Here is a 22748-nt window from a genome sequence, read left to right on the forward strand (position 1 = left end):
ACGTTTAGTAGCCCAAACAATTTACTGAATAAAGCAAACATAATGGGCAGATTTATTGAAATTGTAAAATAATGACACAGAACTCGTGCAGTGTATCCTGAACAAGCAGCACACTGCTTCTGTCAGTTACACTGTGGTGGTTTGGCTGCATTGTGGGTGCATTATAGGTGGAAATGGAGGAGGAGGGACAGGTCGTGTTTTTTTTTAGGTCAGCTTCTTTCTGCCTCAAAAACAAACAAAAAAAAACCACAGTTGTTTTTTTTGTGTGACATTATCTCAAGACCAAGCAGGGAAAGCCAAGTAGCTCAGAAACAAAGCAGGCAGGCAGCTGGCAAAGGATTTTCCCCAAAAGCTGCAGTAAAATATTTTTTGCAACAGGCTCCTGGGCAAAGACATGCAGAAGGTCCCACCACCTCTCCTACATGTGGTGAGGAAACACAGACTTTAGACGTATGTAGGCTCTTTTTGTTGTTGCTGTGGTTGTTGTTGCTGTTGCATGTTTTTATAGTTGTTACACATCGCTCTGTAGTTTTGTGTCTCTTTGTGGTCATTTTGATTCTCTGTAGCTGTTTTGTGTGTCTTTGAGATCATCTTAAGTCTCTTTGTAGTTGTTTTGTGCATCTTTGTGGTCACTGTGAGTTTCTTTGTCATTGCTTTACATCTTTTTGTTGTTATTGTAAGTTTATTTGTAGTTACTTTTAGTCTCTTTGTAGTCATTTGAGTTTCTTTGTGGTCATTTTAAATCTCTTTGTAGTAGTTTTGTGTCTCTTTGTAGTCATTTGCATCTCTGTAGTCATTTGCATCTCTTTGTAGTAGTTTTGTGTCTCTTTGTAGTTGTTTTGTGTCTCTTTGTAGTAGTTTTTTGTCTCTTTGTAGTCATTTGCATCTCTTTGTAGTAGTTTTGTGTCTCTGTAGTTGTTTTGTGTCTCTTTGTAGTCATTTGCATCTCTTTGTAGTAGTTTTGTGTCTCTTTGTAGTTGTTTTGTGTCTCTTTGTAGTAGTTTTTTGTCTCTTTGTAGTCATTTGCATCTCTTTGTAGTAGTTTTGTGTCTCTTTGTAGTAGTTTTGTGTCTCTTTGTAGTTGTTTTGTGCATCTTTGTGGTCATTGTGAGTTTCTTTGTCATTGCTTTACATATTTTTGTGGTTATTTTAAGTTTCTTTGTAGTTATTTTGAGTCTCTGTAGTTGTTTTGTTTGTCTTTGTAGTTGTCCAGATTGTCTTTGTTGTTGCTTTGCATCGTTTTGCAGTAGTTTTAAGTTTCTTTGTCGTTATTTTAAATCTCTTTGTAGTTTGTATCCCTTTGTGGTTGTTTTGCCCTTTTTATAGTCTCTGAGACTCTCTGTGTCTCTTTGCAGCTGTCTTGCATCTCTTTGTGGTCATTTTGAGCGTCTTTGTGGTGGCTTTGTGTCTCTGTCATTTTGTGTCAATTTGTAATATCTTGAATCTTTTTGTTGTCATTTTGAGCATCTTTCAGGTTGTTTTGCTTCTTTTCGAAGTACTTACGTCTCTTTGTGTCTCATTGCAGCTGTTTTGTGTCTTTTTGTTGTTGTTTTATGCTTCTTTGTGATCATTTTAAATCTCTTCCTGGTCTGCATGTGTTAATTTAAGTGACATTCTGCTGGTTAAGGCCAGAGGGGCCCCTGACACTGTGGGCCCCTGGACCTGTGCCTGGTAGGCCTGTTCATTAATGAATCCATGGTTTTGAGAAAGATTTAAGTAGGATTGAAATAAACATTAGGCCTACACATAATTCCAGATAGTATCAGTGTTTGCAGCTTGTAAGACTTATTACTTTACTCATTCATTCTTTGCGATTAAACTGTGAAGATTCTTGTTTTACTTTATAATTTTTCGTCTAGGTTAAGCTTTGCTTTCACCTCTGTACGCAGACCTGACAGCCTGGGCCGAGCTTCATTCACATTTGCTGAATGAGTGTTTAACTAAATCCCACCAGCTGACGGGGCCAGAATCGGCAGAGGTGACAGCCTAAAAGCCCTTCCTGTGGCCTAACTAATGTCCACACCAGAAGTGCAACCTTTGCAAAGCCCGGCCGGGGACAAAGGGGAGACGAGAGAAACGAGAAACGTGTATGCCGTCATCTTTGAGTAATGGTGCCGCAACAAAGGGGCTAACTTGAACAGACAAAAGCTCGTAATCTTTGTTGTGAGAAGGGTCAGCTTTGACTTTAAGCCACCGGGGGTGATACAAGTTATGGAGAAGCCATCGTACATGTACAGTGTATTTACACTGAGTTTGAAGAAGAACTCTGCATGTCTTCATCAGTTCATTTCATTTTAGTTTTTGCTTTATTCCAATAAACATTCAGTCATTACAGTGTACTTTCTGTGACATCTACAGAGGCCCAATCCTGTCACTGAGGATTTTTTCTATTTCTGTCTGAGACCTCTAAATATCTCTGTCTCCAGTCAGACAAATCAATAGTAATAACCATGTAGATAATAATAATCCAGTTGCTGACTTTATGTGAGATAGCTAGATGTCAATTATATCAAGCAGCCGTATACTTAGAGAGGCAACACATGGCTGACACATATAGTTTCCTCATCACGTGCAGCTGTCATCTTGAAATGCAAACCAAACACTTTTAAGTGGTATTTATAGTGCAGTAAGAATGGCTCCCTGCTAAGCTGTCTGATTGAATGAATACACACACTCTCCTCCTGATGTATAAGATGAAATAAAACCTGCAGTGTAGGAGGAGATACTCCAAGTTGATGCAGCAGGTGCTGACATGCCGGATTGTGCCAAATATCGGTTATGGCACAGTCGAGCTACGAGCGCCTTGTTGTCGTCTGGCATCCTGCGTCTGTCTCCCACACTGAACTCATTCACTCCGGTTCATTCATTTTCTCCATTCGTTTTCTCAGATGTGGGCAGCGCATTATTCCAGAATGCCTTAACACAGGCTCAAACACCACTCAACTGTTTTCTTTGGATTTTAAGAATCTGTTTCATTTTGCTCTTTCTTAAAAAAATGTCCTGTGATTTCAATCACCCACTTAAATTCATAATCATACTCGTCTTTGGTTCTTTGCTGGGCTCAATCTAGTCTTGCTTCACGTCCTTAAAATGAGTTATACGCTGGTAATTCCAGGAAAAATGTGATGCAGAATATATCAACTTCATAGTGTGTAATAAGAGTCTACGACTTTGATATCTGCTCTGTGAGACTGTACTGAGGCAAAGCAGACAGTACTTTGAGCTTAATGCTAACACAAGCATTCTGACTTTCCTGCTGTGACGATGCTAACATGCTAATGTTAAAGGGACAGTTCATCCAAAAATCAAAAATCTATTGTTCTTCATACCTGCAGTGCTGTTTATTAGTCTAGATTGTTTGGGTGTGAGATACAGAGTGTTGGAGATATCAGCCGTAGAGATGTCTGCCTTCTCTTGAATATATGGAACTAGATGGCACTCGGCTTGTGGTGCTCAAAGAAAGCAGACAGAGTTATTCAAGATTATAAACAGACAGTTGTGACAGATGTAAATGATTTTTAATTCTTTGTCTGAATTACTGGGCCGAAAGCTTGACCCTAACCCTTTCAGGTGGGCACAGCAACACGTTCTTCCAGTGGGACAGTGATACCAGTGGTAGTCGCCGAGTGAGCGTCGTCACGAGCTTGCTAATGTTAGCTGCCACCAAACCGGGTGGTGCTTAGTAAAGAGCGGTAAAAGAAAACAGTGGAGACTGCAGGTTGAGCTGTTGGCATCAAATGGCAACCTCCAGGACGGAGTAGTGAAACCAATGTGGAAGTGCCAAAAACTGCAATTCACCGACTGGTCACTTGAGGCTAGGTCCAAAACAGAGCAAATGCCCTTAGACCCCCATGTTGAAATGCCCAAATTTACTTCTAAAATAAAACATGTTTACAGCCTTGTACAAAAATGGTTTTGGTCTCTGTGGCTTATTTCATCATTCATGACAACTGCACGGGGGTGAATTGTTTTAGAATGATCCCATTTTAATGTTATTAAGGCTTAAGTTTTGCATAATTAAGGACGTGATCACTTTGACTGACACGCTGTCAGCTCGGCCACTTAACTTGACCTCCTCACCGTATTTCGAGGTGCTGGAGCTGGCTGGCCGGAGGCTGTCGGAGATTTTTTGTACAAATGTCAGACTTTTGAGAATAATAAGGCTTGCTGTGCAGATCATTGTACCATCTGACCATCCAAGACACCAGTGCCCTCGTTTAACATTAAGTGACATTCTAGTATCATGTTATTTCAATGTTAGCGCTAATTAGCATGTATCGCTGTTTTTCTGCCTTGTTAGCTTAGCTAGTCATCTCGCTATCTAGCTGCTAACTGGCAAGCCCTGAAGTCCAAACACAGACAGAATTTAAGGAGATAGTACTTTTCAAGAAAGGCCGTCTATGTGAGATTGGAATATAAAGCTTAACCACGTTAACGTTAGCTAAAATTAAGCAATGCAAGCAGTATATACTTGACATTCTGGCAATGTAACGTAAAGGTAACATTAGTGCTAGTCTAAAGTAGGTAAAAGTTATGTTACGTTAAAAAGTTGCAGACTATTTTTACAGTCTATGGTTGGCATGTTTTCACGTTAACAAGGCTAGCCGACTGTCTGTCGGCAAAGCCAACACAAAATAAAATAAAAGGCCAAACATTTGGATGGCGCTTTGAAATGCAGCGGTAAAGCTCACTGAGTCAATGATGTGCTGGACTAAAAAGAGAGGCCTCTTGTCTGACATGTCTTAACCGGTTAGTAACTGGTTAATTGATGTTGGCCTATCGAGAGCAAAATTAAACTGAACGGACATCCCTACCTGCCAACCACACCACTGCGCAGAAGGAAGCGTGCATCTACTCATGGACGAGAGGCTTGTGCCGATGACAGCGCAAGATGTAAACATTATCGGCTTGGCTGAGATGTAACGTTAGCTAGCTTAGTGGTGCTAGGTGAGCTAGCAGTAGATGCACGTTTCCTTCTGCATCGTTATAAGTTTAGCAGGTGTAGTTTGATTAAAACAAAATAGTTCCTACATGATTCATCCAACTGTCACTCAAAACCCACACATCAACCTCGTGGTGTGGCTAGTGTAAATCAGGGGATCATCAAAGACATTCGGACTTGTCGTCTGGGGACCATGAACATCTGTGCCCAACTAGATGTGGTGATATTTCGCAGAATGAGTGGAAAGTTTGACCTGCTGGTGGCACTAGAGAAAAAGTCAGGGGATCACCGAAGTCGTTAGAATTCATCGTGTGGGGACCATGAACGTGTGCACAAAATTTCATGGCAGTAGCTGTTGAGCTATTTCAGTACGGTAGTTAAATGGACCAACACACTCACTGACTCTGCCGTCCCTGGAGCCCTGCAGCTGGTAGAGCTAAAACCAGGTTGTTGATAGCATGTGAGTGAGTTAGAAAAATGTCTGGATAAATATCAAAGTCCTTGATTGCAATCAAAGCAGCTTCTTGGACGACTTGGGAGTGAGAGTGGATTTTGAAGGCAACATGAATGAGAGAGAAATAGGCCTATCAGTGTGTGAGGTGTCTAAATGGGAGCCAAGTGTGTCAGTGGATATTTTTGGACGGCAGTGGCAGAGGGTCTGGGAATACAGCCATCAGTGGCGATCGGCTTGACCCTTGCTTGTTATGTCTGTGTCGGAGAAAGCACAGCTGCTTGGTGAGAGCCAGAGGGTCATGGCTGCAGTCTGTTTGATCTCTTTTACTGACGATAACGACCTCTGATACATCTTAATGCATCCAAACTTCAATGTCACCTTCTTTTGAGTCTTAGAAATGAGAAGATGATTAACGCCTTTGGTATCTCAATGCTGTTTTCTTCTGTTGAAACATAATTTAAACAAATTTATGAAGGAGTTTTGCAGGTTTTCCACAACCATGCAGCTCAGAGCAACCTTAAGTTGTATCTTCACACACCAGTAACAATGCTCCTTTCAGTTACTTTAAAAAATGATTAACTTCTTTATTGCGCTATGTATTATAAAGTAATCACAAGCAATAAAAATAGACAACTTTATTGATTAGTTTGATTATTGTCTTCAGCCCAGAGCTCAGTAGTTGTGCATGATTCAAGGTGAGTTTACAGTCCAAGGCTCACATCATTTTAGCAAACATGCAGTATCAAGCATTCCATCATGTATTTCAACCACGTCATTTTTTTCCCTCCACACATCCTGATTGTTCCTGATGGTACATGGTCTAAAGCAAGCTGAAACAGCACCACATCTTTGCATAGATGAAATCAAAACCCTACCTGACATTAGCTGTTTTGAAATCTATCTTGCAAAACCTCAGAGGAATATTGTGCTTATTTCTTTGCTTTTCTGGACTTTTTATTGGCCCTGAATTTTTTTCTCCAGGCTTGCAGTGCAGAAGTAGCTCTTCATGTGATAACAAACATACAAGGGTTAAAAAAATCAAGTCATACAGTGCTTGTGTTAAAGATGGAGCAAAATTTCAAGTAAAACGTCCATATTTCATACAAATCCAGTGTCAGACAGGTCAACATTCAAATCTTGTACGCAGGCTGGAAATCTGAAGCTTAACAAAATCCAACTCATATCTAACGTAGCTTTTCAAACCTTAAAAACAACTTGGCAAATGTGTTTTTTTTTTTACTTTAAGTGCAAAAAGTAATCAGATTCAAAACTAATCTGTAGCACCATTACTTGCTTTAGACCACATGGATACACATGAAATGCATTGTATACATAGACTGAGAAAAAAACGAGAGCACTTTAGTTCCCATCATTAACACAGAACATGTAACACACATGAAACATGTATCTGAGTCGTGACAAGATGGGCACAGACTGTTACATGAACGTAAGCAAAGTAAGACTCATGGGTGAGACTGAAATAAGTTAGAACGTCACAATGAATAACAGGATCATTTACATGTGCATATCATACAATGATTTAAAAAAAAAAAACATGGTTTAATCCTGTAAAACATTAAAAGTAACACAGAGTAACATCTGGATGTGAGACTGGAGCTGATCATCAGAGAAATCCCAGCGTCACATCCCTGTTAATCCCCATCGTCACCCCTTTTACACATATATAATGCATTCATGACAAAAGACGACAACTTTCTGTATCTTGGCTCAAACATTCATGTTTTATCAAGACATTAACGTAACATGACTCTGACCAGACTTCAGGCTCAGTCACGTCGAGGCCAGAGGCCGCAGGAGCTCCAGCTGGGACTCCAAGGTGACCCTCTCCTGGTGAACCACCTGCAGGCGACCAAAGAGAAAACATGACCTTTGACCCCTGCACTCTGAGCAAGACCAGCACCTCAGGCAGTAATTACAGTATTTGTTTTGTTTGCCATGGTAATGATGGTCTAGCTCAGTGGTTCCCAACTGGTGGGTCGCGTTCCAAAAGTGGGTCACAGGCCCACTCTGAATGTGCCACAAGTGACTTGCAAACGTGTCAAGTTTGTAAAAAACACACTTTTTTTTTAAGTACAGTAAATTTCTGGCACAGAGCTTTTATTTTAAAGTGCCATTTCTTGCTGTAGAGTCATTGACTAACGGACAGCTACCTAAAAGAGACAGCAAACTAGCTCGACAACATGGCCAAACACAAGTATGACATTGAACATATTAACTGTGAGGACCATGAACTAGTGACTAAGGAGAAATCTGGACACTGTGGCTGGATCAGCTGGGAACCACTGGTCTAGAACAAGATGAATCACCTTAAGTGGCCAAAATATGAGTGGGACAGAATGAACAGAATACAGTTACTCCCCTATTCTCTGAGTTTTACCAATAATAAGGCTAAAAATCAAAAAAGAAAATGTCCTGATGGTCACGCTAGGACAGGGTCAGCAACCTTAGGTATGGGCGCCAGCAATGGCAAGCAGTAGCTTAACCAATGGCACACTAGCAATAAGTGTGCAAGGGAGTTTATTGGAAATATTGAAGTGCCGTCTTATCCACGAGCAAAATGAAGTTCAGCGTAAGTTCAATCAGGAAGACTTTCTTTGTGCTCATCCATTCACAATTCTCTCCATCCCACTCCTGCTGCTTCCTCCAATCAGCTGACGATAGGCGTTCACTCTTCTAGTTATCCCATCAAAATCTGTCACGATCTTTATCAGCCAATCAGGATGCTACTGCAAAAATTTAAATCTGCGGGGCGTCGGTAGAGCAGTGGATAGTGCTGGTGCCCCATGTACAATGGCGATGCCTCGCCGCAGCAGTCGCAGGTTTGACTCCAGCTCTCTCACCCCGTTTCACTCTATCCTGTACGTTAAAGGCAAAAAGCCAGAAAATATAATCTTAAAAAAAAAAAAAAAAAAAGTTTAACTCTGCTTTCTCCCCTGCTGCTGTCAGCTGTTGTTATAGGCAGAACTGTCACACCCTCCTCCAGCCATCGTATCAGAGTCCAAAACGAGCTCAACAAAGGCTCATTCCTCTACTCATCCAGATCTTCTTCACCTCTACCACCACCAGCGTCTAGACCCAGGGCGGTGTTCCCTATTCTACTACTGATTCATCACCCTCCTTTAATATATATACCATCTCAATGGGGGCACTTAGACACACATGGTATATGTTGTAGAAGCATATAAGTGCAGTACTTGAAAGGGCCATCATTGAGGAGAAGCTCCTGGACCAACTGGTGGTACTCCACATGATCCACCCTCTTTATTAGGGTCTCAAGTACCAACACAGATCTCTGTTTATCTGCTGACAGCTTCTCATCCTCAGCCTGAGCTACAGCAGGTACCCTCTGCCTCAACATTTTAGGAACTAGCTACTAAATACTGTGAAATAAATAAAATAGAATAAAAAAATAAATGGTAGATGGATTACAAAGGAAGGTTAAGATAAGGAGGTGACGGGGTTGTTGCCTTGCAAAAATAAAAAGGCACAGTGAGTGGTTTTTTTTTTTTTTTTTTTTTACTAGTGGCAAGTGGCTTTTACACGTTTGGCAATTCTGTGTGATCGGGGCCTAAAATGGCCCCTAACGTTCATCACAACCCGAAATATAAAACTGATGCAAAGACATCGACTTTCTGGGTTTCACCAGTGGGAAACTGAGGGTGGCACGAAAGCAAAGGTCACAAGGTCAATTCAAAGAGCAAACTCACATGGGATGGATTAAGGTGAGAATGCAGAATATGCACAGTGTTGATATGTGACGTCTACGTTCTGTCCCTGTCGCTCCCCAAAGGACAGCATCAAGTTCTGCACGGCAGGGAGCGAGGGGGTGACGATATCAACTGTCATGGCGTGGCAGCAGGAGAGTAAGCAGAGTACTGACGGCTCGAGTGCACCGCCATGATGAAAGGGGTGTGTTATAGATACACTATATGTTGCAGTGAGAGTGTGACATGTGAGTGTGGCACAGAGTCAAGTAAACAGCTCACAAGCTTTTCTTGTTTTATTATTTGGTAACGATGGTCTATAACAAGATGAATCCCCGAAAGTGTAATGTTCATTACACACTCAAATATGATAGTGTGCAGCGTGGGTTTAACTGGTTCTAAGTGCTTGATTCAAAGCATGTTTTGTCCTATTGCGGTTTTTCTTTGTTTGTTTGTTTTTTTAAGGCTTGAGGGGGTGAAAGTGTCTTTATCTGCGACTCCTCAGATTTATCTCAGGACCCTTTGGGGCGTCCCAAACCCCAGGTTGGGAACCAATGCACCGTATAAAAAGAGTCCAAATGTCTAAAATGAAAAGTGTTTAGTACGCTTTCTTCTTCAGAGCAAGAGTAAATAACTAAGGTTGGATTAAAGGGCAGAAATTGTCTTTAATTCAAGTGTTAGTTGAACTTTAGGGGAAAAAGTCAAGAGGAGCTGTTCCCTCCATCCGCCCTCCTTTCTTTCCTCACACACCCTGTTGTCGTTGGATGCCTGACCAGCCCAGGCTCTATTTTGAAGAAGACAGTTGTGAATGCCAGTAGCTGTTTGGTATTTCAACAAGGCTGGAGTCTATATAAAGACACATATGCCTTTCTCTGCAAAATTCCACAGATGCCTTCAAGAAGCAGCAGAATTAGAGCGGATAAACGACATCCTAGATTACGGAGCACTAATGGAAGACGGATGTCATTATAGCAGCTTCAAAATGTCTATTCTGCCTGTTTTATTCTTCAGTGTCTGTTGTATTAAAGCTGTGAAAGCGCTGCATATAAGCGTGAGGGTTTCACTGCCGGATCATTTACGAGGAGAATGACAGGCATGCGGCATGTGTTCCAAATGTGAGTGCGTGTGCCACAGGCAGATCTCCAATGCAAACAGCTAAGTCAGTGCCATTAGTTCAGCTATGAGTGATGGGTCAGGGGAGCAGACGGCTGAGCTCGGAGCTTTTCACCACGTTGGACCAGTGGGAGCATTTGTTGTCGCGCTCATTTGAGAGCGCGTAGGATTCAACGTCTGACACGTGATTGAAAACTTGTGAAACAGTGTTAACAGGGACACTTCCACGCTCTCATGCTTGTGGTGAACATGCAGTGTGTAAAAGTCCTTGTCCTGTGATGGAGCACTCTTTGTGTCAAGCATGCACCACTCCAAGAGCTGTGGAGCTGGTTTTCCCGTTTCACAGAGTCCCAGAGGAGGCGGAGGGCAGCAAATGTCAGAAAGTCACTGTGGTCAGGCAGCCACTGATGTCGTCCACACCCGCTCACATAAGAAACACACACTCCCTCAGCAGGATACTATATACATAGTGTGGTATGGCTGCATCTACAGTGTGCTGTGCTCTGAGAAACAGAAGATGTGCTGACCTTGAGTTGCTGTTGGAGCTCGCTATTGAGGCGCGTCAACACTGCGTTGGTTTCCTTGTTTTTGCGGATCGCCATCTGGATCTCTCTCTTCTGTTTGGACAGCAGCCTGAGAGACAATTTTATCCAATTTTATCAGATTTTAAATTCATTTTCTAGACGGATAGAGAAGTGTAACATAACCGACCTTGTTCAGAACTTAAAGGAATACCTCACCCCCCAAATGACCATTTGTACATAAAGTTCTGACCCCAATAAATAAAAGTCACGTGTTGGTTGTACTTTCGTCAGTGAAAAGAGGAACTGCAGTGGTCAGACGGACAGACACAAAGAGGTGTAAGGAAGAAAAATAACAGCATGCATGATTGTATTATGGTTGGATTCCAACACATAAAGGATGGAGTCGACAGATGCCACTCGTCAGGCTTGACAGGAGTGCTGCTAAGATAAGTGGCTCCAAACAACACCTTCCCCAGTATGGGAGGTTAACAGTGGGGAATTCCTGATCATAGAGGTTCAATTTAACAACAGCAAAACTATATCAAAACATCAATTTACAAACTCCCACACAACTCGTGCAGTATGATCCAAGTCTCATTTATCCAGTCGTATGCTCAGTACTTCCCAAACAGACACTCCTTTTCGACGGGGAACTAATCTGAAAGTCACTTATTTAAGCTCTATTCAAAGCCAGACTCCATTCACAAAAACAGCAATTTTACCTCGCTGAACACAGGAGCTGCTGGTTTACCTCTGCCTCGATCACTTAGTTAGTGTTGTTCTGTGACTTATGTGTTTTCAAGAGTTAGGTAGGATTCACCAAAGTCACACAATAACACAAGCTAACTGATCAGTTCTGTTCAATGAGGTAAAATTTATGTTTTGTCAATGGAGTCTGGCTTTGAAGACAGCATACCGTGAAACTTCAATTACATGCCTAGTCCCAATTAGAAGCCTAGTCCCTTTTACCAGCCCAGTGTAGCTACATATTTTGGCAAATAAATGCCTGACTCAATTAGAAGCCTAGCCTGGTTGCCAAAAAGTTCATTGTTTTTAACAGAAGTTCTTTGAATGTATAAAACTGGGTTGTTGGCTTCCTAAAATTATGTGTCCATTCCTAGATTACCCTGTAAGTAGTCTCGCTCACCAGACCTTTCTCAAGAAAAATAAAGGTCTGGCTGGACCGACTCTCACTTTAAGATTGGAGGAAAAAAAAAAAACCGCCCCGGCTGCTTGTATTTCTTTCAACCAATCACAATCGTTCTGGGCGGTGCCACAGTAACGGTGCGCTTGCAAAAATATTGCTGTGGGGAAACAGGTTTTGGTGTAACACGCCCACAAAAATATCGCCTATACAGGACGCGAACCATGGCAGAAAAATGGCTACATCCCCGCAAGATCAAACACCGCAAAAGTTAGTAAAGGACGTGTAGAAAACGGTTGAAAACTGCTACACAACCGGAGGTGGTAGGGCGGGACTTCAGCGGGTGGCTTGTTCCGCCCAATGAGAGGCTGATCTATGCAGCGAACTTCCGCCCACTCAGACTACCCACTAAGTTATTCATATTCCTTTAGCCTGTAAGAGTCCTTGAATTAAAAGAGTCAAAAGGGTTTAAAATAAAATTTAATTCAAGTTGTGAGTATTGTTTTAACAGGATAAAGTGGTGATGTGTCGGTACGCTGGGTGCTGTAACTCACTCTCTGATGCTCTGTCTAATGATTCATAATTGATGTTATCTGAAGCCTAATTTCTATACGTAACATTCATACTGGGTTAAATAAACGATTTGATTTGATTTCCCGATTTTCACTGAACAACAATTTTGTCCTAAATATCGGCCTGCTGATTTCAGTGATTTAAGCAAATAATGGCCTGGGCTATTAATTAAAGTTTTACAGTGGATAAGTTTCACTGTCTGTTCAGTTCCCTGTCAGAAAGGACTCTCTGCTGGGGAAGTACTGAGGACACGACTGGATAAATAAGACTTGGTGTAGCGGGGTTCTTCCGGGAAAAATATGGCGTAGTTGGGAAGATACGTTTTAAAGTGTTTATTCCACCAAACCAACCAAAACAGTGAAAAAAATATGTACAAAGTAACAACAAAATATTTACAAAAAGGTACCCTGGGTTCAGAGTTCTTCAGTAACCCAAATTACAGCTGGACCACCGGCCGAAAAAAAAGGACAATCGTCCAAAAACACGCTCACTCAATACTTTCTCTTGTTGTCAAATACCTGCCATGTACCACCAACTCTCCACACCAACATGGACAAGATGGATGCCTTATAAATCATAAGCCCCTCCCACCGGGCATGACACAAAAAGAATAATTAACTTTGAAATCAGTGTTTCCCTACAAACAGAAACAACCAAAAATGTATTGACAAATAGTTACATATAGAGAAATACCTCCTTTAAATATTCACTGTTCAACATGTCAACATACAGTCTCCAATACTGCAAAATAAACATAATTAGCGCAAACACACATTTAAATTAATCAGGTGACCATTTTCCCGCTACGTCCCCTTTAAACCCCAGGAACTCGATACGCCCCTGTTTGGCGGATTCGGCGTCTGACAGAGGGCAGTGGGGAGGACAACCTGGCATCTGCGGTGAGTGTCTATGTGATATGGATGGGTATGAACAGGCGTGCAGAACGGCGAGTGTGCGCCCTCGTGCGAACTACAGAACTGTGGGGCGGTGAATTATGGCGATAATTGCAACCAATGTAGTGGACCAGAATGGGGCTCGGAAATGTTTGATGAGTGGGGTGTAACGTGTAGCGCATAGTGCGTAGCATGTGTGTCTGTGTGTGTGTGTATGTGTATGTGTGCACTGCCTGCACTCAGTGACGGGGCCGCTCCGTCACACTTGGATTATACTGTGCAAGGGTTGTGTGAGAGTTTGTAAACAGATGCTTTGATATAGTTTTGCTGTTGTTAAACTCAGACCCCTGTGACATTAATGCATCAAGAATTTTCTCTGTTTCTGGATTCTTTGTTCACTGGAGACGTAAGAAAGGTTTTCTTAGTGAATTCAACATTACACAGGGTGAGTACTGACTGATGGTCATTTGAGGGTGAAGTATTCCTTTAAGACAATATACAAACATAACACATATCCTAACTCCTGAGCCATCTCCATTTCGGTCACTGTTATTTGGGTCTAAACACAGTAAAGGGACGGCTTCCTGCACTCAAAGACAGTGGACACTGAAGCGATCAGATCAAAGCGCTGAGGTTTGACATTAGTCAACGAGTCATTACCAGCAGTCACCACTGTTATTGATGACAGATACTTTCAATGAGTCGTGTGGTCAACAAGGAGACAGGAGCACACATGTTGGAGTCATTACATTGAGTTAGGGTGTGCCTCAGTGTCTGCTGAATTCCTTTTTCTGGATATGTTTCAGTGGTTAACAATCACCTCAAGGCATACCAGCATTTATATCTGTGCAGTATAGCTTCTATAACGTGTGTTATCACTCTTATCACGACATAAGACAATAGAAATAAGAAAAAAAATTGTATAGCCCTGGCCGAATATTGCAATAATAACGACACACCTATGGTAAACCATTTGAGAACCACTGCCTGGCAGTATGTACAATTAATAAGGTCTTTAACCTGAATTAACTGATTGTTTTAGCCACTTGGGGGCAGCACAAAAAAGGTACAAACACAACACTGACACCTTATAAAGCTGATGTGGCTGTAATTCTAACTATTAAAAATACTGATTCTGGCTCTCATCCACTGCTACGAGTTAAGATATTTTGGGATTAAAAAGTCAACTGTTTAACTGACTTTTGAGCAGATTTGGTGGGCGTAGGAAATGGCATGGCAGGTGGAGGTAGCGTCTCCAGGTTCTGGCTCTCTGGGTGGTATTTCCTGCGGACTGGCTTCTGTGGCGGCTGACTGTGAGAGACTCCGATCACGTCCTGAGGGAAAGTTTCAGAAATAAAAGTTGGTCTCCTCACTCTGATAGAGACACAGACACTCATAAAGTTTGCAGTTCAGACCTGTTTCGAAGCATTCGTCAGGTCTTCAGTACTTCTTCCAAATCTAGAGCGCGGCCCCTGTTCCTCAGGTTTCACACTGCTCTCCTCCTGCAACACACACAGAAGCAAAAGCATGAGTAAAACTACACAAAAAGATTTGCAAAGATGCTGGCCACTTAAGCGTTATGATAAAATATATCTTCCTGGTGTTGATGTCACGATGAGGTGAAATAATATGAGGGAGCTGCTAAAGAGGCAGGATGAAATGTGTCGGCCCTGACCCGGGATAAATTAGCACCTTCCCTGCAGGGACCACGATCTAGTGCTCTCCTGCTGCAGCTTCCTGCCTGCTCAGGGGCAGCCATGATGGATTAATGTGCTTTTATTGCATCTCCTTGCTGCATTTCAGCCATTATTCTCCTTTAGACATAATGTCTAAAGTATCCCCACCTGCTTTCATTCAGCAGAGGTTAACAGTGCAACAATGTGAAGACAGAGCCGACACATGAAGGTCAGTTTCTTCATTTTAGCTCAAAGATTAGTTGTTAAGAAAGTTGAATGCATTTCTTACCAGGCAGCACCTTTTGTTCTATTTCAGCACTGCATCATTTCCCATCTGTTAATGTTGGATTTAGTGAATTTGATCCACTAATTTCTACGGGCTGCTGTCTCCATTGCGGTGGCAGCTGAGATGCCTGGGCTCTCCTGATGGTTTAAACAGGCTAATGCCGCTGCTGTAAATTGTACCCAAGAAACCTAAAAATCCATTTTAGCTGAGCAACGCAACTGACACAAATAATGACCCTGAGATTCACTGCACCGCTGGATGTGAAACACAACCACAGCATGGAAACATTTAAAAAAAGGTAGCGTAGTAGCTGCTACAGTGGCATTAAACCACAGGAGCTCCATCAGCACTATGTGTGGTCACAGCAGCCGTAGGTCACGGCTCCTTCAATCCAGCAATGTACGGGCTGAAGAAATATTGTCACTGTCACACAGACTTTACCACTAACTGATAAAAATAAGAACAAACTAACACAAAGCAAATAAACTTGTAGATACTAAATCTCCCTGTGGAGCAAAGAGTGAAGCCAGCGAACACAACAGGAGGAAGATATGAGTGATGACCATCCAGCTCACTGTCTGAATGTATTTACATGTCAATTTCTCCTCTCTCTGGAGGAGACGGTGGGCCTTGGTGAGTGTGGATAATAGCTGGACTGATGGATAATGTGTATTCAGCTCTGCTGTGCTTCGGAAAACAAAACAAAGATGTGGCATGTAGGTCACGACTGCAGCAGCGTCGTTACTGGCTGCCCGCCCAGCGTCTCACCAACTGACCAGCTGTGGTCACTGGAAAAGTTTCTAGTTTGGAAAAGCAAAGTGAAGTAAAGTATGAATAAATAAAGTGAAATGAAGTTCAGAGAAGTCAAGTGAAGAAAAATAAAGGTTAGCAAAGTAGTGTGAAAGTGAAGTGAGGATCTGCCCTCGCAATATTCATTATTTTTAGGATGCACTGATTTTAAGGCAAAGTGTTCTGACAGATGTATGTTTGGTGTTTTGATATCTGCTCGCAAGAAAGCTCTCACAAGGCGCTGGCGGCATCTTAAACCCCCCACAACAGAGGAGTGGATAGATATTGTGATATTTATGTTATGGAAAAGACGACTTTTTCTCTTCAGCTTCAGACATATGTGCGTAAAACCCTCACAGCCTGATTTTGTGAAGGTATCGTAAAGAACTTTTTCAATTTACATCCACTAAAAGGGTTTTTTTTTGCCATTGACAGGCTCAGACTGTTGTTTTTCAGTGTCTGACAACATTATAGAAAGGATCCCTACAGAGACAGACCCCGTCATCCTCAAACCCACCAGACTCCATTTAAATAAACAGTAATTTTATCATCATAAAACACACTTAATTCAAAGTCAACAGAAACAAAATAAAACTCACAAAAATCATCTTGGTTTGTCTTTTCACTGTTCAACAATCACCAACTCTGCCCACTGAGCAAGCAACGTCTGTGGACGTCCAAGTCTAGTTGATATCACGTCTGTGGACATGATATCAACTAGACTTGGACGTCCACAGACGTTGCTTGCTCAGTGGGTGGTTTGGTTGAAATTAAACCCTTAACTCACCCAATTACATGTGAAAATATGCCGGCTCTATACACGCTAAAATTACTGTTTATTTAAATGGAGTCTGGTGGGTTTAGCGATGGCGATTTTGGGGCTGTCTCTGGTTTAAAATAGGCTCTTACTCTTTAACCAAAAGGTCTATCTCTGTAGGGATCCTTTCCATAATGTTGTCAGACACTTAAAATAATATTCTGAGCCTGTCACTGGCAAAAACAAAAACTTTTAGCGGGTGTAAATTGATGGTGCACAATTGCTGATTCTGTCAGACCCAGACCCAGAACACGCTGGAGGGATTACATATCTCATCTGGCCTGGGAACGCGTTGGGGTCCCCTAGGAGGAGCTGGAAAGCATTGGTGGGTACAGGGACGTCTGGGTGCTTTGCTCGGCCTGTTGCCCCCGCGACCCGGCCCCGAACAAGCGGATAAAAATGGATGGATGGATGGACAATTGCAGATTTGTTACATTGCAGCCTGTTTCGTGGGGGCTGGCTTCAGTGCTCTCTCTCAGTACTGGATCAATTTAAAAACTGTTGTCTCCATTCATTACTGAGACATAAAAGCATGGTAAAATAGGGTCCAGGTTGTAAAGTACTAAAGCTACCCTTTAAATGAAGTAAAAAACAGTAAAGTGAAGTGAAGTCTTAACAAGTCACGTTAAAGTTACGTCTTTGTCCTTTTCTTTTAAAACTAGAATGAACTGAACAAAGAATGAACAGTATATACGTCTACACACGAGGCCGTTTTCCATTCACCATAACTGCACACTGAACTGATCCCAAGGGCTCCCTGCAAACGCTGGTATCAAATATTCACCCTTAACTTAAGATTGACATGTTTTATGTTGAGGAAGCTATTTTTAACCGTGCCCATAGTTCACTCATGTGTCTCTGAGGGGTTTGGGCTGGTGTGAGTTTCAGTTTGTCTCACTAAGTGAAAAATATAAGACCGGGCACCTTTGGGATCGTCCAGTCTTCTAGGTTTTAATTAGGACTAAGTAAAACATCCTGTGGGGAGACAGAGAAATGGTGATACTGCAAAGGCAACACTAATGGAAATGGAGAGGAGGTAAAGACAGAGGAGTGAGAAGGCACGTCTGCTGGATTCAACACACACAAACCACCAGTGATTAAAAAGATGAACTCAGTAATGGAGGAAGGATCTGAGGGATTATGTGACTTCCTAGATAAGAGAGGAAGGATTGAGCTGCAGGAGCTTTTGACCTTAAAGGGACAGTTCACCCCAAAACAAATACACATATTTCTCCTCTTAACTGCAGTTAAGGGGGGGGGTTAAGTTTTCAAAAGTCTGATTGCCCATGGATAGAAGGTGCTTTTAAGCCGGTTTGTTCTGCTCTCCAATACCCTGTATCGCTTCCCAGAGGGCAGGAGATTGAAGAGGCCATGGCTTGGGTGGGATGGGTCAGACAGGATCTTCTTGGCCCTGTTTAGTGCTCGCGTATTTGCTATGTCTTCCAACGAGGTCAGAGGGCAGCCAATAATTCGCTGTGCTGATTTAATGACCAGGACTTTCCTGTCCTTGGTCATGCAACCTGGGTACCATATACTGAGGCAGTATGTCAGCACACTTTCTATGGTGGAACGGTAGAAGGAATGCAGCATGTGCTCATCCAGGTCACATTCCCTTAGCAGTCTTCGGAAGTGTAGCCTCTGCTGGGCCCTTCCGACTACCGCTGATGTGTTGGTGGACCACATTAGGTTATCGGCCACATGCACCCCAAGAAACTTAAAAGAGGAAACTCCCTGTATCTGTAGTGGGGCAGGCTCAGCTCTCTTCCTCCTCCAGTCCATCACCATCTCCTTGGTTTTGCTGGCATTCAGCAGGAGGTTATTTGCTGAGCACCAGGCTGCGAGCCTCTGAACCTCCTCCCTGTATGCTGTCTCATCACCGCCAGAGATGAGGCCCACCACTGTTGTGTTGTCCGCGAATTTGACGATGATGTTAGAGTGCTAGAGGGGGGCACAGTCGTATGTGTATAGGGCATACAGGAAAGGGCTTAACACACAGCCCTGAGGCGAACCTGTGCTCAGTGTCCAAGTGGTGGATCCAATTCATCGTCTGGGGACCATGAATGTTTGCACAAAATTTCATGGCAGTAGTTGTTGAGATATTTCAGTCTGGGCAAAAGTGGTTAATGGACTGAAAAAATACCTTCATAAAACTCAGCAGTAATGTCTCTTTGCAGAAATCATGACGCAGTTACTCAAGATAATCCACAGACCTTGTTGTGAACAGCTTCATGGGACAATTGCCCTCTACAGAATTACACCCATCAATTATATCACCACGCAGAGGGAAGTGTGCATCTACTGCTAGCTCACTTGGCACCACTGAGCTAGCTAATGTTATAGCTCAGCTGAGGAGGACGTCATTAATGTTTACATGTCGCGCCTTCATGAACATGACCCACTCCTCCAACATAAGATGCACGCTTCCTTCTGTGCGGTGAGGTTGGTGGGTGTCGCAGGGGAAAAAAGAAAATAGTTCATACATGAAACTGCTCGCAACAAGGTCAGTGGATTATCTTGAGTAACCGCGTCATGATTTCTGACATTGCTGTTGAGTTTTTCAAACGTATTTTTTTGGCACGTTGAGCACCACAAGCTGAGTGCCATCTAGTTCCATTATATCAGACAGAAGGCAGACATCTCTACGGCTGATATCTGACTTGGCAACTCGCACCAAAACAACCTAGACTGATAAATAACACAACAGGTAAGAGGACAATATGTTTTTTTGATTCTGGGGTGGACTGTCCCTTTTAAACTCCACCTGATTTGTCCAATAGGTCAGACAGGTGGTTGCCATAAAGACAGAAACCCTCTGCCAGAAGGATGGTCACATAAAAAAAAGAAGAGCTTTGTAAACACGTAGCGTTCCAATTGATTGATTAGATATGAATTACCTGGTAAAGAGGACACTACTACACTTCTTTACAAAGTGGGACTAATGGAGACATGAATGCATACCTGATGTGATTAAATTTGTGGAAAATCAGCCACAGTGTGTCAGTACAGTTTCATAAGCAAACAACGGACTGAGGTTGGATATAAAACATGCACTGAATGGTTGTGCTGTGTAACAGGATACAGGTATATACCAAAAACTATAAAAACTGTCAGGAAAGACGACTGAAGGACAAAGAGAATGATGTGGAGACTAAACAGGCGACGTGTCACGTCAGCCATAAATATATCGGTGATGTATTCAGACTGAGCCGAGTTTGATGTACGCCGCTGTCATAACCCCTGAGTTCGTTTGTGTCTTGAAATAGAGGCCCGTATATTTGACAAAGATGACCTCAGAGACGCATTTACGGTGCAACATCTGAGATGAAGGGCGGAAAATCAGGGAGTGGGAAACGCTGACAATCTGGGAAGGAATTTTGAGTTTGCCTGCTTATATTCTTTCCCCCCTTTCACAGAGACAATTTGCGCTGCTGCTTGCTACATTTGCAAACCCCAAGACAAATCAATGAAGAAAATCTGATTTCATGCTCACCTCTTCTCTGAAGTGACTGAAGTCAGCAAAGTTTGGCTGCTGCACTTTATTCTGGGGAGTTTTCTCTGATACGGTGATAAAATGAGGAACCTGACAAGACAGATGAGAGGCACTGATTAGCAGAAGCATCATTAATTCATGAGAAATTGTACAGCTGGAGTTCGGAGGAACAACAAAGGCTTTGTTCACTTGATAAAGGAGGATTGCTGCCATAATGAAACTAGGCTTACCTGTGAGGTTGATGGTCTGGGAGGGAGGGCTGGAGGAGGCGGCAACCATCCACTTTTAATGCCTAAAATACAGATAAAATATCACTGAGCTGTAAACAATTGTTGCTTACCTGTATTTTCCTCTCAGCAGCCACATTTCACTCTTCACACACAAATAAACCACCCATATTTTCATAATCAGACACCGACTTGCAATGTTATGAGCCTCTCACCTTCCATACTGAACAATAAAACCCACCCAGCTCCATTTCCCCTTTTGTTCTCCCGTGAAAGGAGAACTGTCGCAAACAAAACACAATAACTCTGTTGCAAAATGCACCATAGCTCCGGGCGGTTTACGCTCTGAGCCTGCGTGTTCACACACTGATACTGTGAGAGGAGCTGAGTGAAGACAGGGAGAGTCCTGCAGATGGGAGTCGCACCTGGAGCGCCCTGCTGGAAGAGCTTGTTGAGGTCCAGCGAGGAGGCTCTGGAGTGGGTCTTCTGGGGTCGAGGTGGAGGAGTAGGAGGCTCTTCTACTTTCTTCATTGCCTCTTCAATAGAGGTGCTGGAGAAGGACCTGGAGGTGAGGTCACATGGGTGGAAAACAGAAGTATAATGAGGTTAAAGAGCGACGTAGGCGTGCAGAGGACTTGTAATTCATGGGGCGATTTTCACCTCGGTCTAGTTTTTGTCCTCATGTGTGGGTCCAGGTCCTGAGGCGGCTCTGTGAGGAGGGATACGTTAAATTAACAAAGGCACGTCAGACTTTTGGTTGTGTTTGAATGTTATAAATGAGAAACAACAACTTCCCCGTGGAACCACACACTGTAAGTTCATGTGTGTAAAGTAGCTCATCCAACACTACATGTAATTTCAATGTCATTTTTTCACACCTGGACACAGTGTGCAGTGTGCTCACAGGATACTTTATATTTCAGCTTCTGTAAAAGGTCTGTCATCTGTCACTCTTAAACTAACCATATACTTTCACCAAATGTAACACGATTCCCGACACAGTGAAAGTACCAGGGGTCGTGTGACACATGATGTGTGTGTTAGAGTGTGGATATCCGAGCCGAGCCAAACCGGGTTTGGACAAATACAGTGGAACCCTCTTTAAGTGATCACATCTGTCCAGGTCAATTAATCATTTTAAATAAGGAGATGATTATTATGACCCAATATTTTTCCTTTTCTTTATTCCTCTCACTGGCATCAGTATCTCTATGTTTATTACGTGAATGTAAAGTAATGAGGGGCATCACGTGAAGGAATTTTCAACGCACTTGAAGAGGACAGCTTCAACCACAGGTGCTTTTCCTGTTTCGTTTCCTGTCTCCATCAGCAGCCATGACTGACTCAGGGTAGCCTGAGGGACACCATGTTTTACTGCTGCATCTCATTGGCTCAGTTTTCTCAGTTTGTCATGTCATAAATTACTCTTTTACCTGTCATAAATTCAATGTACACACAGCAGCAGCCTCAGGTGGTCAGCTGGAGGCAGGTGGTAAATTATATCTATATAGACTTACTGTAGTTTTAAACGCTTTTCATATGTTGTCATGCATGACAAAGGCCTAAAGTGGAGACAGTAAGCAGACTACTTGTTCACTTTAAGTAAATAATGTAATCATAAGTGCAGCACACATTATATTTTTGGGTTATTTTCATTACTATTGGGCACATTATTTATATTTTAGTAGAAATAGATTCAGCATTATTGAGTTACTGGTCATTTATAGCAGTTTGTGTATTGTTTCATTTGTATTTTCATGCTCAGTGTTTAAGTGGAGTCATTGTGTTCACTTTGTTATGAGCTGATTGGTTCCTACCTGCCCTTGTTTTGTGGGGACAGGTGTGAGTGATACACGAGAGAGAGTGAGTGCCTCGTGCTTTACAGTGAAGAGAAGCTGCTGTACCCCTAAGTTGGAATGTGTTGTCTTGCCGTGTTGGGAAAAATTAAATGAAGAGGAAGAAACAAATGTTGTAGCCTGCTTATTACCCACAGCCCGGGAGAACAGGGGAACACTAACAATCAAGAAAAGAGGGTTACACATATTTAAACACTGTTTGTAGAGGAATAATTCTGTCCCAAGTTTTATGATCCATA

The 22748-nt window shown here is 42.5% G+C and overlaps 1 protein-coding gene across 3 annotated transcripts in view; it reads right to left on the reverse strand.

Moving 5' to 3' along the window:
- Window positions 1–6016: 6016 nt before the first annotated feature.
- Window positions 6017–22748, reverse strand: part of reps2 (RALBP1 associated Eps domain containing 2) — a 43901-nt gene continuing 27169 nt past the window's right edge. For all 3 annotated transcript variants that reach the window (XM_049588936.1, XM_049588935.1, XM_049588934.1), the window contains 8 exons: window positions 21314–21362; window positions 21079–21215; window positions 20657–20718; window positions 20427–20516; window positions 14784–14870; window positions 14569–14702; window positions 10762–10867; window positions 6017–7256 (listed from right to left, as the gene is read on the reverse strand). In XM_049588936.1, coding sequence (XP_049444893.1) covers window positions 7188–7256; window positions 10762–10867; window positions 14569–14702; window positions 14784–14870; window positions 20427–20516; window positions 20657–20718; window positions 21079–21215; window positions 21314–21362 — 734 coding nt within the window. In that variant the 3' untranslated portion in view covers window positions 6017–7187. The remainder of the gene's footprint in view (window positions 7257–10761; window positions 10868–14568; window positions 14703–14783; window positions 14871–20426; window positions 20517–20656; window positions 20719–21078; window positions 21216–21313; window positions 21363–22748) is intronic.

This window comes from Epinephelus fuscoguttatus, linkage group LG10, assembly GCF_011397635.1.
Source record: "Epinephelus fuscoguttatus linkage group LG10, E.fuscoguttatus.final_Chr_v1".
Classification (NCBI taxonomy): Eukaryota; Metazoa; Chordata; class Actinopteri; order Perciformes; family Serranidae; genus Epinephelus; species Epinephelus fuscoguttatus.